The 17,479-nt window shown below is 44.1% G+C and overlaps 1 protein-coding gene across 1 annotated transcript in view; it reads right to left on the bottom strand.

Moving 5' to 3' along the window:
• The window catches only part of KIF25 (kinesin family member 25), a 62,521-nt gene that overhangs the window by 16,750 nt on the left and 28,292 nt on the right, over positions 1–17,479 (bottom strand). The window contains exons 8-11 of the mRNA XM_056853755.1: positions 15,222–15,289; positions 9,016–9,090; positions 5,891–6,040; positions 1,279–1,455 (exon numbers count right to left, since the gene is read on the bottom strand). Of these exons, the coding sequence (XP_056709733.1) occupies positions 1,279–1,455; positions 5,891–6,040; positions 9,016–9,090; positions 15,222–15,289 (470 nt within the window). The remainder of the gene's footprint in view (positions 1–1,278; positions 1,456–5,890; positions 6,041–9,015; positions 9,091–15,221; positions 15,290–17,479) is intronic.

Below are 17,479 nucleotides of genomic sequence, written 5' to 3'. Positions count from 1 at the left end.
AAAGAACATGCCGTTTAAAAAGGGGGGTGGGGTAGGCAGTCCTTTAAGAACCGCTCCAGACATTTTAAACAGTGCACTGCAGTGATTCAGAAGCGCAAGGAAGAACTGAAAACAGGAGAAAGCTGTTTACATTTAAAAAAGGCTGATCCCTGGGATGCCAACGAGACACAAGCGGCTTTGTCTGGAAAGGTTAAAAAAAAAAACCCATTCACAGCTGGAAGCCAAAACGGCTGTGTCTGAAATGACATAAAAAATCGTTTAGCAACTGGCTTCTCAAGCAGATTATAAGGGCAGCTTGAAAGGGGCCCCCTCTCAGGGCCAAACAAAACATTATAGTGTCCACAGATCCAACCTGTGGCTGCTGATGCCATTATAGAACTGAACCTGGCCATTTAAAAATGCCAGGAGGGCCTGATCCTGATCAGGCCGGCAGCGTGGCGAGACCAGACGATCTTGTTTCCCACCCTCCGTGCCTTTTCTAGTGCTGAAACAGCTGTGGCGGGGGGGGGGGGCTTTACTGGTGCTTGAAAAGGTGCAGGGGGGAAACAAGTTTGCCTGATCTCTCCGCAGCTCAGCTGAGTTCAGCTCTAAAATATCGTTGGCACCCACAGGTTGGACCTGTGGATGCCATAACGTGTAGTTTGGTCCTCAGTCAGGAAGATCACTGCTAGTATAATCCTAAACAAAATTCCACCCTTCAATGCATTTAGAAGGGTGTAACTTTATTTAGGACTGCACTGTGGGTCACCTTTGGTCAGTCTCTTTCTCTCAATGAAGGGGTGGTTTTTTTTGTGTTTTTTTGGAGATAAAATAAAGGTGGGGAATATAATGAATGCTCCGTGAGCACCTTGGAGGAATGGAATATATAGATACATATAGAGATAGATAATATATACAGATAAATAGCTCAAAAATATATTTTGTTTGAAACAAAAAGTTCCACTCAAAGATCTCTTCTACTTTCTACTATATTGAGGTTCCATGTACAGAAAAAAACAACCAAAAAACCCCTCCCTGTCACATAGAAGGCAAACAGATTGACATTTGCTGGCAAGACACAAGATGGGGTAAAATTCAGGAGAAATGTTTACCATGCAAAAATAGTGGTTAAAAGTCACATTGCGGTGAGGTTAGCAAATCATAAATGGATATGGGAAAGGAAGCTTTATATGCTGACATTTAACATTCTTTGTCACCGGCACAGCTGAATGAATGCTCAGTCACTATTTGGTGCTAAAAATGTGGTGTCCCCCCACCCACACACACAGGATTACTCACTCGTACACAAGAAGCGGGACATCACTCTTCCCTTCCTTATTTGTGACAATGTCCCTTTTGACACCAGTTGTTGTTCCACAGTTGTCTTTGGCCAGAAGATCAAACACGGCGTTATTATACACTTCTACAACAGAAACCTCAACCCAATGACTTCCTGGTGGCTTCTCTGAAATGAGCCTGGGGGGGGGGGGGGGAGAAAAGAAAGAACCAAGAACAACAACCAAAAAATAGCTTAAGAGGCTGAAACAAAACCCAAAGTAAACTATGCGTGTGATCCAAGAGTCTATAACTCCCTGATTGAAGTGCTTATCAGAATTCTAAAAATCCATAAACCAGAGCATACACCATTTCTTTGAGTAACTTTGGACTCCTTCAAAATCAGACCCTGCCCCATCTGCTGTGGCTTGCATACACTAGCACAATTCTGTCGACTGTATGCTCCAGCTTCACAGACTCCTGGAGGATGCCAGGAATACATTTTCTATTTCCAAGTAAATACCTTTGTGCAAAGCACAACTTTAAAAAAGAAAACAGGCCTGTTGACAAAGGCAACAAGCAAGGATACAAGATACTTACGTTCCTCCTCAGCAATTTCTGTTTCTAGATAGTGGCCCACCAGCAAGCTGCTGATGGGTCAAACAGGATACGAAAAGCAGGAAGAAAAAAGATAGCACACAAAGCTCTCTTTACACTGGTACACTGAACCATGCATAGCAGAGCCATTCTTGTTCTAATGGGTGCATCCCATTCTGTAGTAATTGGCAGGGAATCAAGAATGTAGAATGTAGACCATGCTATAAATTCATGCGGCTTTTAACTAGTCACTACATGGGAGGTGGTGTCGCTGTAGTTGATAAGGACTCTATCCACCTAGAACGGTGTCCCATCCAGGACACTTCTGGTTTCTTTGGGATTGAGAGACAGGAGTGGAATTCTATTGGTGTAGGAGAAGAAGAGTTGGTTTTTATATGCCGACTTTCTCTACCACTTACGGGAGACTCAAACTGGCTTACAATCACCTTCTCTTCCCCTCCATACAACACACACCCTGCGAGGTGGGTGGGGCTGAGTGAGTGTGACTGGCCCAAGGTCACCCAGCTGGTTTCGTGTGTAGGAGTGGGGGGAAACAAATCCAGTTCACCAGATTAGCCTCCGCCGCTTATGTGGAGGAGTGGGGAAGCAAACCCGGTTCTCCAAATCAGAGTCCACTACTCCAAACCACTGCTCTTAACCACTATACCACTGCCCACCCTACTGCCTAACAGTCTCCCTGCCTGAGCTGTCAGAAGTTATCCTGGGGGTGGCATTGAGGACCCCTAGGCTGGTTGTCCCGAGGGACCATTAATGCCAAGGCTGTCTTGTCAGAAGCAGCTCAGGATTGTGTCTGCACAGTGTAGGCCAGTGGAACTGTGCCAAGCGGTCTGAGGCCTCTTGGGATCCAGCCTGCGGGAGCAGGAGGACTTCTGGGTGGCCCGAGATGACTGTTTTATTCAACACTTTGCAGATAAAATCTCTCACATCCATTCTGACTTGGATTCTACATTAGCAGTGACAGGATCAGATGGTGTCAGGGTGCCATCTCGTCCAATTGTTCAGGACACTTTTCCGTTTATTCAGTCTGAAGATGTGGACAGGATCCTTAGATGTTTGAGGCCTTCCAGCTTCTAGTATGACCCTTGACCTACCTGAATAATTAACACTGCCAGGCGGAAGGGACTGGCTGACTGCATCCAAGAGGTGCTTAATGCCTTCTTGAAAGAATGGGTGTTCACCCTAGCCTCGAAACTTCTAATCCTACCCCAGACCTGGGAGATCTCAATAACTATCAACCAGTCTCAAATGGTCCATTCTTGAGTAAAGTGGTGGCTGGACAATTTCAAGCTTTCTTGGTGGAGGCGAATTGTTTAGATCCTTTCCGATCTGTTTGTAGGCCTGGAACTGAAACAGCCTTGGTCGCCCCGGTAGATGATCTGCACAAGGAGATGTGACTGTTGGTTTTCCTAGACCTCTCAATAGCTTTCAATGCCATTAATCGGGGTATCCTTCTGGACTGCCTTTCCTGGCTGGGATTGGGAGGCACTGTTTTGTGTGGTGGTTTCAGTCCTACGTGGAGAGTAGTTTTCAAGAGGTGATGCTGGGGGACTTCTACTCTGCCCCCTGGCCTTTGGGGTCCTGCAAGCTTCTATCTTATCCCCTATGCTCTTTGACTTCTACATGAAACTGCTGAGGGAGGACATCCGGAGATCTGGGCTGGGTTGTTACCAATATGCGGATAGTGCTCAGCTCTATCTTGCACTTCCGGCTCATCCCAGGAAGGCTGCAGGAACCCTGAACTGGTGCCTGGAGGCAGTTTTGGAGTGGTTGTGGGATAATAAACTGAAGCTTACTCCTGACAAAACAGAACTGCTACTGGTGAGTGGAAGGTCTGACTCAGGATTTAAGGAGTCATCTGTTCTGGAGGGTTGCACTTTCCTTGAGGAACTGGGTCAGTGGTCTGGGGGTGCTCTTGGACACAGGCCTACTGCCGGATAAGCAGATGGCAGCTGTGGCCAGCAGTGCCTTTTACTAGTTGGTTAGCCAACTGTGGCTTTTCCTGGGCGGAATAGATCTAGCCACTGTGGTGTATGCACTGGCCACATCTGGATTAGATTACTGCAATGCCCTTTACCTGAGGCTGCCCTTGAGAAGTGTTCAGAAACTTCAGTTGGTGCAGAATGCTGCAGCCAGGACGTTGACTGGAATGGGTCACAGGGACCATACCACTCCAGTCTTGGTCTATCTACATTGGCTCCCAATCTGTTTCAGGGCACAATTCAAAATGCTGAACTTTATGGTTTGGGACCAACATACTTGAAAGACTGCTAACTCCCTTATGAACCGAATCTAACTGACCACCAAAATCATTTTCAGAAGGCCCCACATTCTGTGATTAGGCAGGAAGAGGGCCTTCTCGGTCATGGCACCAAAACTCTGGAACTCTCCTCAGGGAGACTTCTCTGTCCCCTGTCGTTGCTATCTTCCACCAGCGGGTGAAGGCTTTTGCTTTGTTTGTAGGGTTGCCATCTTCCAGGTAATAGCTGGAGATCTCCTGCTATTACAACCGATCTCCAGCCGATAGAGATCAGATCACCTGGAGAAAATGGCCGCTTTGGCTATTGGACTCTACGGCATTGAAGTCCCTCCCCTCCCCAAACCCCACCTTCCTCAGGCTCTGCCCCAAAAACCTCCCACCAGTGGTGAAGAAGGACCTGGCAACCCTATTTGTTTGGCATTCCCACAGTGATCCCTCCTTCCTGCCTAATATTTTCATGGTTGTTTTAGTGTTTTTATATGTACTTTAGCTCGGCTTTTAATTATTTTAATGATGGGCTTTCGATGGTTTTAAGGGTTTTTCAGAGGTGGTTTTATTTATGTTTTAATTTGTTAACTGCCTTGTTGGCCCTTATGAGGGCAGAAAGAAAGGGTATACATTTTGTTAAATAAGGTAAAATAAAACAGAAGCTGTTCTGTACTGCATAGCTCATTCACTTCTTCTACAAGTTCCTACCCACAGTGGTTAAGAGTTCATTTGCAACTGTTCCTCCTCCCCTGGGCGCTGTACTGGATAATCAATAAGAAACATTTATGATTTAGTTATCAGCAAGGACTGTCTTTTAGAATTTGTAAAATAAATAACTTGTGGCATGGTGCACAGAACGTTGTGTTTGGATCCAAGCTTAAATTTGTGTTTCAACGGATCGATACGCATATTCACTTTGTCACGATTTCCCCCCCTAACAGCAACCTCATTTTAATCTTTACTTTTGCCAGTCTTGCACAATCCTGACTATTTTGCCATCTCACAGTATCTGAAGGGCCACACAGCCATCTGGCATCCCTTTTTTTTTAAAAAAAGCGTGCCTCTAAAATTCAAATAACCGCTTCATAATTATAAGAGGAAGAAGAACATATGTACAGTAAGTGTACAAAGCATCGTTTGACAACTACAAAGAACAATGGGGAGGGGATCAAAATGTCAAAAATTGCAACAGAGAAGGGGCTTGTGCAAAACTACTATGAAGCGACAACTGCAAATAATTCTATCGCTCAAAAATAAAAAAGCCAGCTGACAGCAAATTGTAATTTCTGCATGTCAGTCACTACATGAAGGCTGCAATCCTAAAAACACTTTTCTGAGAGTAAGCCCATTGAATGGACTGGGACTTACTTCTGAACAGACCTGTTTAAGATTGCATCCTAAATGTCGAGCATTTTATGAGTTGCAAAGGTGATGCATAAGAAAAAACCCCAGAAAAGACCAAAGTTCCACCCATGTGATTATGCCGTTTCATTATTTTTTCTGAAATTTGCCTGTTCCACACCATAAATGCTTTCAGAGAAGCTGCAGCTGAAAAGAAAATCCTAAACAAAGTCACAATGGTGACTGAAGGAACCCCAAGACAGCAATTGCCAGGCATTTCCAGACTCCCTTTTCTCCCAGCCCTCCCTCCCATATTCAGGTTTTATTTTAAGAGCAACAATTTCACTATAAGGATTTAGAAGGGCATGAGCAGTCATATATAAATTATTTCTGTGCTGGAGTAAATATATTGTCATCTACAGTCATCAATACCTGAACACTTCTTCAGCAGCTCTAGGAATAATTCCTAATTCTGGTTCGTCCTCCAGGTGGAAAGCAAAATTATCTTCAGGTTGCGGTCCTAACATTGTGTATGTTTTTCCACTCCCAGTCTGCCCATAAGCCATAATGCACACATTGTACCTAGAAATCAAAACAAATGTTGATTCTTGATTTCAACAGATACTACAGATCAAAGTCAGAAATCTTGAGAAGAAAAGACTCTGTTTCTAATTTTCTAACAACTCCACAGAATGTAATGCAACAGATGTTCCTTGTTCCAAAACACAACTCCAGAACAGCTTTAACCCCTCCCATTATTTTCTCACAATATTAATAGGAATGGAAGCAGTCGGGAGTTCATCATAGCTTGTCATTGGCATAGATGGGCAAAATCCCTTTGCCTGTTCTGTTCTCTGTAATAAAGAAAGAAGTGGAAGTGGAAAATGCCGTAAAGTCGCAGCCAACTTATGGTGACCCTGTAAGGTTTTCAAGGCAAGAGACGTTCAGATGCGGTTTGCTATTGCCTGCCTCTGCATAGTGACCCTAGACTTCCTTGGTGGTTCCCCATCCGAGTGCTAACCAGGGCCTCCCCTGCTTAGCTTCTGAGATCTGACAAGATCAAGCTAGCCTGGGCCATCCAGGTCAGGGCAATAAAGGAGACTAAATACTATTTTAAAAACCAAGTAGGAGTGCCTAGCAAATTCCATTATTCCTTTTGATCTTCTTGTGAATTATGCTTTTGTCATCTTTGTATATGGTAGATAAGGGATGGATCCAACAGTATTTTAAGAAGCAGAAAGATCCACCATACCTAATTCCATCATACTTCAGATATGTAAACTGCGGGTGGCCATTTGGTACATGAACAAGTAAGGCTTCAATCACACCTCTTTTGGTGGAATTTTAAGTGCGCAAATATTCAGCATTTTTCTGGCGTGATATCAATACAGATTTGTCAGGTGCTGACAATACTGAAAGGGGTGTGATTTCCTGGAGTTTTCTCATTGCAACTGTAGCTGTGGGTTAAGCACAGTAGCAATGGGGCTTCTGCATGGTCCCCTGCCCTAGTCCTCCATAGTAGGCATTCCCTCTCCATGGCACTGGGGTGGTGGTGGTGTTGGTTTTTCCTTTAAATCAGCAGTTTCTGGAACACTATATCGTTACAATGATCTATCTGCTGGGCCCTCTGAATTTATAGCTTTTATTTTTAAAAAGTAAGCATCCGGCAATTTTGTTGGAAATGTAGGCTTTTCCCCCTTATATCTCTGCAATGAAAGAGGTTAGAGACTGACTTAAAAAAAAATTCAGGAGACTTAGTGGATAGACTTACACGGTTATAACAACCAAAAGAAAAGCCCCCCTGGGCGGGGATGGCCTCTACAGGGAATTGGGGCAAGGAAAACATGACCAGTGTAGGTGGGACTGGGAAGTAAGAAGAGTTGTTTTTTATATGCCAACTTTCTCTACCACTTAAAGGAGACTCAAACCGGCTTACAATCCCCTTCCCTTCCCTTCCCCTCCCCACAACAGACACCCTGTGAGGGAGGTGGGGCTGAGAGAGCTCTTAATAGAACTGTGACTAGCCCAAGGTCACCCAGCTGGCTTCGTGTGTAGGAGTGGGGAAACAAATCCAGTTCTCCGGCGCTCATGTGGAGGAATGGGGAATCAAACCGTGTTCTCCAGATCAGAGTCCACCGCTCCAAACCACCGCGCTTAGCCACTACACCATGCCGGCTCTCCAGTATCCAGATTTTCCCATTTATTTGGCAGCTACCCCTGCTTTGTTGTAATCATAGCAAAAAGATTGTAGGTTTTGGAAAGGATGTGGAGAAGATGGAAAATGCATGCACCAAGAAGCTGTGTGGAAATAGGGGGGAAATCCCCTTCCCAACAGCTCCCTGCCTGGACCAAATAGCCAAAGAGGAAACAGGATTGCCAATTCTGGGTTGGGAAATTGCTGGAGATCTGGGGATGGAGCCTGGAGATGGATCTCAGTGAGGTATAATGTCAGAGTCCACCCTCCCAGGGCCCTCCCAGGGCTCACCAGTAATATGTACCGGCACCTTTTTTTCAGGGGTCTCTCAAGTCCCATAGCGGGGAACTGGTGGAAATTGGTGCACCCTTATATATGAGTACTAACACTTTAAAAACAAACAAAGAAAAAAGCGCTGCACCCTCCAAAGCAGCCATTTTCTCCAGGGGAACTGATCTCTGTCATCAGGAGATCTCCAGGCCCCCACCTGGAGGCTGGCAACCTTATGAGGAAATGACCAAAGACAAAAGGGGTGGGTAAATTCAAGGATTAAAATGTATGCCTTCCACAAAAGGAAAGCTGATTAAAAATGTGAATGGTGCAAGAAGCTTGTATTTTCCAGACATGCAATCTGCTTTAAATTCTGTTTAAATGACACATTCCCCCCCACCCTCCAAAAAAACATGAAGCATTTTTGTTTTCAATAAGAGAACATTTCCTGAAGGGCTGTGAAAAAGTCATGTTTCAGGACAGATAATTTAAACCGAAGGTGCTACTTCAGTTTGTGCTTAGAAATGGCACTGAAATTAACAGAAAACGTAGTTTTTTTTGGTTGGGAATGATGCAAATAGAAATTACTGCCCTCTTCTTCACCAGCAACAAAGGAAAGAATCCGCACAGTCTCATGATGGCACATTAGGTTTGCTGTGGCATTGTTCCTTCTCATATCAACTATTGCAATGAAAAACTCTCAGAACTTTCAATATGATTCTTTTCTTCACAACCATCTCAATGTACTGTACTATATTTTAAGAAGGAGTCACCACGTTTCTGTAGTACATTGCATGCGTTTTTCTTTAAGGTAGTTGTTGTTGTGTGTGTAAAGTGCCATCAAGTAGCAGCCGACTTATGGCGACCCCTTTTTGGGGTTTTCCTGGCAAGAGACTAACAGAGGTGGTTTGCCAGTGCCTTCCTCTGCACAGCAGCCCTGGTATTCCTTGGTGGTCTCCCATCCAAATACTAACCAGGGCTGACCCTGCTTAGCTTCTGAAATCTGTCGAGATCAGGCTAGCCTGGGCCATCCAGGTCAGGGCAAGGTAGTTGTTATCCCACTGAAATTACAGGCTCCCGTTTTTCAACTCACCCATCCAACAGCGATGTTAGCAAAGGTGATACATCTGCAAACACCGTCTCTTGAGTTTCAGCAGCACTATATACTCTGAAGAGTGCAAACAATGGTTCAGTCATTGAGAGAAAATCATCTATAAACGTTCACAGTGAATGAACGGGAACAATAACAAATAAGAGTGGCATTACACAGTGAAGTTTAAAATATATATATATATTAACAATACATGTTCTTCAGAAGCACCAAGATCTAAGAAAGGGAATTACTCATGCCTAGTCTGAAGCTGGCTTTAGACATCAGGAAATTAAACACACGCACATACAGAGCTGAGCCACAGTTCTGTTCCAGTGGCCAGATGCAAGGAATTCAAAGGGTTCTACAGCCTGCCAAGACTGCAGCTCCACATCAAAACTGATCTATTTCTAGAGACATAAACTAGATTAAGATATGTTTTACTGAACCCAGCTTGTTGGTAGCCATGCCAGAACAAAAATAAGCTTGTGAGGTTCATGCAGCTTACTTTTAGAGTAAAATGAAAGTTACATGGGGTGGGGGGGGAGGATAAAAATGTCAGGCTAAGTAAGGTACCTCCACGATTTTAAAACTTAATCATTGTTAAGTGTTGGTAGTGAGATACTGCTTAACTGTGGATGTGGCTGGTGGAAGAAAGGCAAGGGAATCGAGGCAGGCCGGGGCTGCTGGTACTTTTAGATTTATCAGCAGCCTTCGACATGGTCGATCATGATCTCTTAGACCACCACCTCACCGACATTGGGATTCGGGGCTTAGCCTTACAATGGCTGTGCTCTTTTCTCTGGTGTGGGGTGCTGCAGGGTGTGATCCTCTCCCCCATGTTGTTTAACATCTATATGCACCCCCTTGCCCAGCTTGTCAGGCGTTTCAGGCTGGGTTGTCATCAGAACGCTGATGACACCCAGCTTTATCTGTTGATGGACGGCTATCCAGACTCCGCCCTGGACACACTGGCTAGGTGCTTGGATGCTGTGACTGGATGGTTGAGGAACAGCTGGTTGAAATTGAATCCATCAAAGGAGCATGCCTATTATATTAGATGCTTTGGAACACAGGCAGGATAATGATACTGCAGTTGTCTTGTCTGTGGGCTTCCTAGAGGCACCTTGTTGGCCACTGTGTGAACAGACTGCTGGACTTGATGGACCTTGGTCTGATCCAGCATGGCCTTTCTTATGAAGACGGTGGTCCTTTGGATCAGCCAGGGCAGCTCTGGGGTGGGGTGCTGGCTCCCAGCTCTTGACGGTATGTAGTTAAAATCTGCACCTGCTGTGAAGAGTCTGGGTGTGATCCTTGATGCCTCATCAATGGAAGCTCAGCTCACAGCTGTGTGTTCAAGGCAGCCTTTTCCCACCTCTACCGGGCCAGGCAGCTGGTGCCTTACCTCTCCCTCCTTGACCTAGCCACAGTGATCCATGCGATGGTCACCTCTAGGCTGGATTACTGTAACTCGCTTTATGTAGGGCTGCCCTCGAGACTGATCCAGAAACTCCAGCTGGTGCAAAATGCCATGGCGAGGCTCCTCACTAGGTCCTCGCTGCAAGAACATATAACACTAGTGCTGAAACAGCTGCACTGGCTTCAGCTGGAGTATCGGATCAGGTTCAAGGTGCTGGTTTTGACCTTCAAAGCTTTACACGGTCTGAGACCTTCATACCTACGGGACTGCCTCTCCTGGTACAACCCCTAGAGAGCTGTACACCCTGCGAATAATAACTTTCTGCTGGTCCCCGGCCCGAGTAGCACGTGGCTATCCTTGACAAGGGCCAGGGCTTTTTTGGCCCTGGCCCTGGCCTGATGGAATACCCTTGCTAGTGACATCAGGGTCATGCAGGACCTCAAAGAGTTCTGCAGGGCCTGCAAAATGGAACTATTCCACCAGGCCTACAACTGAAGACAGCTGCAAGTTTTACATCTGTGCTGGCCTCCCCATCTCCACCACCTTCTGTTAATCTGTGGAGGTTTAGCTACTTGACCGGGTCAACAGTGGCTGTTGTTACCTTTCTATGCAAATGCCATCTGGATATTCTATGGTTGTTCTGAGGTTACTGTTATTTTAAGCAGATGTTTTATGGTTTTTAGGCTGGCCTAGATGGAAATGAGGGCGGGCTATAAATTTAAATAAATAAAGGAATTCATTCTCCCGAAGGGAAGAACTGAGGCTAAACAGGATCTCGACAGTCATGACTATAACAATCCTACTTCAATAAGAAGCTTATTGTCGTTCAGTTTGCCTTCCACAGAGGCCTGCAAGAATATTGTGGTCCTATCAAAACGTTTCTGGGTTGCCACAAGTCGGCTGTGACTTGACAGCACTTTACACACACATATCAAACAATAACTTTTTTCAGATGCCTCACAAAGGAGAGCACAATACTGGGAAGGGTCCATATGCATTTCGATCATGGGTCAGCACAACAGGAGAGGCTTGGGGGGGAACTCTCATTGGTCCGTGATTACAAAGTTCTTCCTCTGACCCACTTCTATGCAGAGCGCAAAGTGAGGTAATTTGCGGGAGAAGGACAGGGCTGGATTAACCATTAAGCAAAATAAACACGTGCTTAGGGCATCAAGGGAAGGGGGGCACCACAGAAATTTTCCATTGCCAGATTTGCCATGAGCAAAACCGCAAATGGTGCAGCGGAACCCGGGGTCCACAAAAAGGGACCCCGACAACAAATGAAAAAATTACATACTAAAAAAAAAAAAAAAGAAAATTACAATTTTTACTCTTATCCTTTAAAAAAACCCATAAGGATGAAGAAAAAGTGGGAACTGAGAATAATCACACTAAACTTAATTATTTATTTTTGATGGTTTATTATTGTTTATATTTTGAATTACATATATATGGGGGCACCAAAATCTTTTAAGTGTTGAGGGCCTCTAAAGGTCTTAATCCAGCCCTGGAGAAGGAATTTTATAACGGGACAAAAAGATCATCTGTCCCCATCTCATTATTAGGATAATTGCCTAAGGTGATAAGAGAAATGTTCTGCAACCGTTGATTTCTTGCCAATAATTTCATGAGCTCCAGTAATCAAATGATAGCATCAATCGTCATCATCTATATATCTGTTTCTGAAGTGTGGGCAGATCTGCGGATACCTAAAGCTGCAGATCGGGCCCACGCTGAGAGAAAGCAGATATTCCTCTGAACTTGGAGGAATCTCTGGGTTTGCAGAAGAATCTGAAATCAGTAAAAAAAAAAATTACGGGAGGAGTTTAAATCCCCCCTAAAAACAAAAGCGTTGTGTGCACAAGGGCAGACCACACAACTACCTCCTCCTCATTCAGCAGCCACACGCTTACTAACACTACCTGAAGATTATAAGCCTCCGTTTTACTTTGCTGATGAACGTAGCAGTAACAAATCTGAACCCACAACATGCTGAAAAGCTTCCCCCCCCCCGAAATGGAATCAAGTATTTTGACATTTATGCGTTCCATAAAAGAGTGCTAAAAAATTAAAAATAAACATTTGGAGTTCATAAGAACCATATGCTCTGCTGTTTATAAAAAGAAACTGTGCAGGGATGCTAAAAAAAAAATAACTTCCAAGAACTACACTCTTTGATGGAATTCACCATTTTACACCACTACCTTCCTTTATTTTATGGGGGGGGGGGTGTTATTTAAACATTTAGTGCTACTCCTCCAGAATCTTCTGTAAAGGCTGCTACTGAAATTTTAAATGGCAAATCATTTTTGGGGGTAACTTTGGAGAGACGGTTATCTTCCTTCACATGGATAGGCAAAAGGAAATATAGGGAAAAGGGTGAGGGCTTTCTGATAGGAACTCTGGTTAGTCTGCATTGTGAAGCATACTATATCATGCTGATCTAAAGCAGTGTCTTCGGGCATGGAAAACATTTCCGCAAAAAAAAAAAAAAAAAGGATATACAAAACAGAAATGATATTTGCCTCCACACCACAAAGCTTCCCGTGTGACCGTGGGACATTCTCTATCATTCTAACCCATCTCACAGGATTGTGGCAAGGACAAAATGGGAGAAGGTTGTAGGCCCCACCGAGAAAGGATAGAATAAAAAGTGCTATATAGGTAGATGGCTTTTACTAGGTCATTTATTTATCAGCAAAGATATGTGTGTACGCTTTTGCTCTGCAGAATAGTATTCAGCAAGCAGAGTGGAAGGGCAGCTATTTCTAAGCTTTTAACTGAGATGATATATCAAAGTAGCTTTTTCATTCTTTTGGTTTGCTGTTAGGGTTGCCAAGTCCCTCTTTGCCACTGGCGGGAGGTTTTTGGGGCGGAGCCTGAGGAGGGCGGGGTTTGGGCAGGGGAGGGACTTCAGTGCCATAGAGTCCAATTGCTAAATCGGCCATTTTCTCCCGGTGAGCTGATCTCTACTGGCTGGAGACCAGTTGCAATAGCAGGAGATCTCCAGCCACTACCTGGAGGTTGAGAAAACCAGTACAGGAGCAATACTGATAACAATGCCAATATATTATAGCTACATATACACTTTAGAGTATGTGGTAATGAAACCACCAACAACACATTCATTCAGTAGAACAGTGGATGTGCAAAAAATCCACATTTAATTTGAAATATAATTTCTATCAGGTAAGTATCAAGTAAGTCCTTTGAAATAACTATCTTGGTCTTTTCTCAAAACAGATGCTGCAAGATGAACAGTCAAGGAGAATACGATCGTTTCGGAGCACAAAGGCTCAGTTCTTCATCAGTCCTTCAAAAGATGCAATGCATGCAATCATATATCATCATCCATGATACCAGGTTTCAAAGAATAACCTTTTCCAAAATAAAGTGCATAAAGCTTCCCCAGAGCGGTAAGATGCTGAGTTCCATCCACTCCTGGTAAGGACTCAACGCCACTCCTGGTAAGGACTCAACGCCATGCTCCCAACTCCCGCGTCTTCCTCCATTGCTTCTCCCTCCTTGCTCCCTTCGTGGAGACTCCTTACTCTCTCTTTTTTTTTTAATGCACCAGTTATAGTTTCTGAACCGAGGTAAAATCTCAGCTTGTGTTTTTTTTCTTGAAATTGCCAAGGATGCATGTGTGCATACATAGCTTTCCCGTTCTGTGCCTCAAAGGGGACCTTAAGTTGGGTGGAAAGTCAGCATACCAGTGTTTTAAATAAACAGTTAGGCAGGGTTGCCACTCTCCAAGTGAAGCTTGGAGATCTCCCGGAACTATAACAAATCTCCAGACGCCAGGGATCAGTTCCCCTGGAGAATATGGCGGCTTTGGAGGGTGGACTCTATGGTATTATATGCTTCTGATGTCTTCCCCCGCCTAAACCTTGCCCTCCTTAGGCTTCACCCCCAAATCTCCAGGAATTTCCTGACCGGTAGCTGGCAACCTAAAATGGGGGGCCCATAGAAAATCAGGGAGGTGGTAGAAATAAGCGACCCAAAATACTGTTAATACTGTTAGGGGCCCCTACTCCTTTTCCTGATGTTGAACTGCTCTTCATATGCCATACTTCCTACAGGACAATGAGCATACTCCGCCTTTATCAGGCTGATGGGAGGGGGGAGTTTCCTTTTTAATTTATGAACTAATGTTTTCCTGCATGAATGGGGAGTTCATCCAAAGATGCAGAAGCACCACATCTGTTCTGTGGGTGGCTCCACTGCACTAGCCAAGCCATCATAGACTTTTAGTATTGGAGGGAACAGAAGGATGGGATACAAAGATGGGTGAAGGATGTAAATATACAATGTGGAAATTCGCACACTCAAATCTTTCCCTTCCTCAGAATGACATAAATTCTCAGGGAACTGAATAGCCCATTTTCTTTCTTCAACTGACTAAACATTCAAGTGCATCCTTAATCCTCTTTAAAAAGAAACTTTAAAAATTAGTTTGCAAAGCCATATTTTTCTGCATACCAAGGGAACCTGTGGGTATTTAGAAACTCTGGACTTGTCTGTGGGTAAGCTGTTTTTGCAGCTTTTGTGCCTGGCACAGATAACCCACTTTACTTACAGCAATAATTATAAAATAATCTATTTTCCCCCTCAGAAGAGGCATGCAATTCTATTTTGTTTCATACCTTTTAAAATTAGAAAATTAATCAAGCAGTTGTAAAGGAGGGATCTTTGAAATGGTAAGAGACCAGTTACCAACTCCTATTACAAAAGTCAAGTTAAAACCCCCCCAAAAAACCCAGCCACCATGGTTTTTAAGACCACCTACCTTTCAAACTGCCATGTCTTGTTTATCAAAGCGTGACCAGGACGGTTGCATTTTACCAATACAGTTTCCTGTCAGGAAAAAAAGGCTAATTAAAACATGTTATCATTAAAGTCTAAAAGAAAATACACGATTAAAGGTTCACAACAGAGCAAGATTCTTTAAGCGTTTCCAAATTGCAAAACTAATTTTGCCATATCCTATCTAGTACATTGTTACTCAGTGCTGCAGAGGGGTGCAGATGCCAAAACCGAATAATTTAGGGAGCTACATATGGACTTGTACAAGGATACCAGAAGTGTGGAAATCAGCTAGAGGGAGGATGAAACGGCCCATGGGTACAGTCACAACAGGATAAAATTAGGGTTGCCAACCACCAGGTGGCAAAATGTGTGTCACGGTTCTTTAACATTAACATAACAGCCAGCATTTCCAGGTTATTTTATTCAAAGGTGTATATTACCTGTTGAAAAATATGAAAGAGAATTAAAAGATTTACTGAAGTAGTATTTAACCAGTTCGTCTGTTTCCATTAGGGTTTCCAGGTCCTCCCAGGACACCGGCGGGGGATAGGGGGAAGGCTTGACAGATCCAGGTTGAGGAACTCCTGGAGATTTGGGGGTGGAGCCTGGGGAGGAACTGGACCTCAATGGGGTACAATGCCATAGAGTCCATCCTCCAAAGCAGCCATTTTCTCTAGGGGAACTGATCTCTGAGCTTTAATTTCAGGGGATCCGCAGGTCCCGCACGGAGGCTGGTGTCCCTAGTTTCCATGCAGACTCTTGTATAGCTGGTGGCTGGAATAAGTACATCGGTACATCCATCCAGGAGCCCTGTGGCGCAGAGTGTTAAGCTGCAGGACTGCAGTCAAAAGCTCTGCTCACGACCTGAGTTCGATCCCGACGGAAGTCGGTTTCAGGTAGCCGGCTCAAGGTTGGCTCAGCCTTCCATCCTTCTGAGGTGGGTGAAATGAGTACCCAGCTTGCTGGGGGTAAAGGGAAGATGACTGGGCAAGGCACTGGCAAACCATCCCGCAAACAAAGTCTGCCTAGTAAACGTCGGGATGTAACGTCACCCCATGGGTCAGGAATGACCCGGTGCTTGCACAGGGGACCTTTACCTTACCTTTACATCCATTTTGAAAGATCTTTAAAGGCTTTGAATTATTTTACTGACATACTTCGAATCAGCTGGTCCTTCCGACTCATGGCGACCCTATGAATGAAAGTCCTCCAAAATTTCCTATCTTTGACAGCCTTGCTCAGATCTTACAAATTGAAGGCTGTGGCTTCCTTTGTTGAGTCAATCCATCTCTTGTTGGGTCTTCCTCTTTTCCTGCTGCCCTCAACTTTTCCTAGTATGACTGTCTTTTCCAGTGACTCTTGTCGTCTCATGACATGACCAAAATATGATAGCCTCAGTTTAGTCACTTTAGCTTCTAGGGTCAGTTCAGGCTTGATTTGATCTATAACCCACTGATTTGTTTTTTTGGCAGTCCACGGAATCCGTAACACTCTCCTTCAACACCACATTTCAAAGGAATCTATTTTCTTCCTATCAGCTTTCTTCACTGTCCAGCTTTCACACCCATACATAGTAATAGGGAATACGATGGCATGAATTATTATTGGCCTACCTAGGGCATAACTCATTCTGGAATTGAGAGACTATATTTTGCCAAGTGTATGCAAATGACCTGCATAGTTTATACCAAATGTAGGCCATTTTGAATTCCATCTTTACCATGATCAATGATGTATGAAGTGAGCTAGACTCTTTGTCTACACATCTCCAGAGCTATTCTATATATATGTTGAGTTATCCAGAATACTGCCAAAATCCTGCTCTTTTCAAAACTTTGGGCTTTCTTCATAATGAGCAATCACCACCACACCATATGCTTCAAAGATCAGGTAGGTGACAATGCCAACTACAGTTTTTGACACTTACTGGTCAACTCAAGCAAATGTTGTGGAACGAAGGAAAATACGCATGAAAGCTATCATTTGCTGTTTCAAACTAATCGAATCAATTTCTTGTTCAGATCCAATTAGCAAAGCTCGAAGATGTTATGAACATAGCCCCTCTGTCAGACCATCAGTGCCAGTAGCCAAAATCACACATATGAAAATGATTGTAGGGCTTTACAAGGTTGAATGAGCTCAACAATCAAAACGAAACACTGCTTTACTTGCAATAAATAAAACTTAAAACACTTTTTAGACTTTGGAACTGAAATGATGGTTCTGAAGCCAAGATTT

This window comes from Euleptes europaea, chromosome 7 (assembly GCF_029931775.1).
Source record: "Euleptes europaea isolate rEulEur1 chromosome 7, rEulEur1.hap1, whole genome shotgun sequence".
Classification (NCBI taxonomy): domain Eukaryota; kingdom Metazoa; phylum Chordata; class Lepidosauria; order Squamata; family Sphaerodactylidae; genus Euleptes; species Euleptes europaea.
The sequence above is the reverse complement of the archived record's forward strand: the minus strand, read 5'-3'. Positions and strand labels throughout refer to the sequence as shown.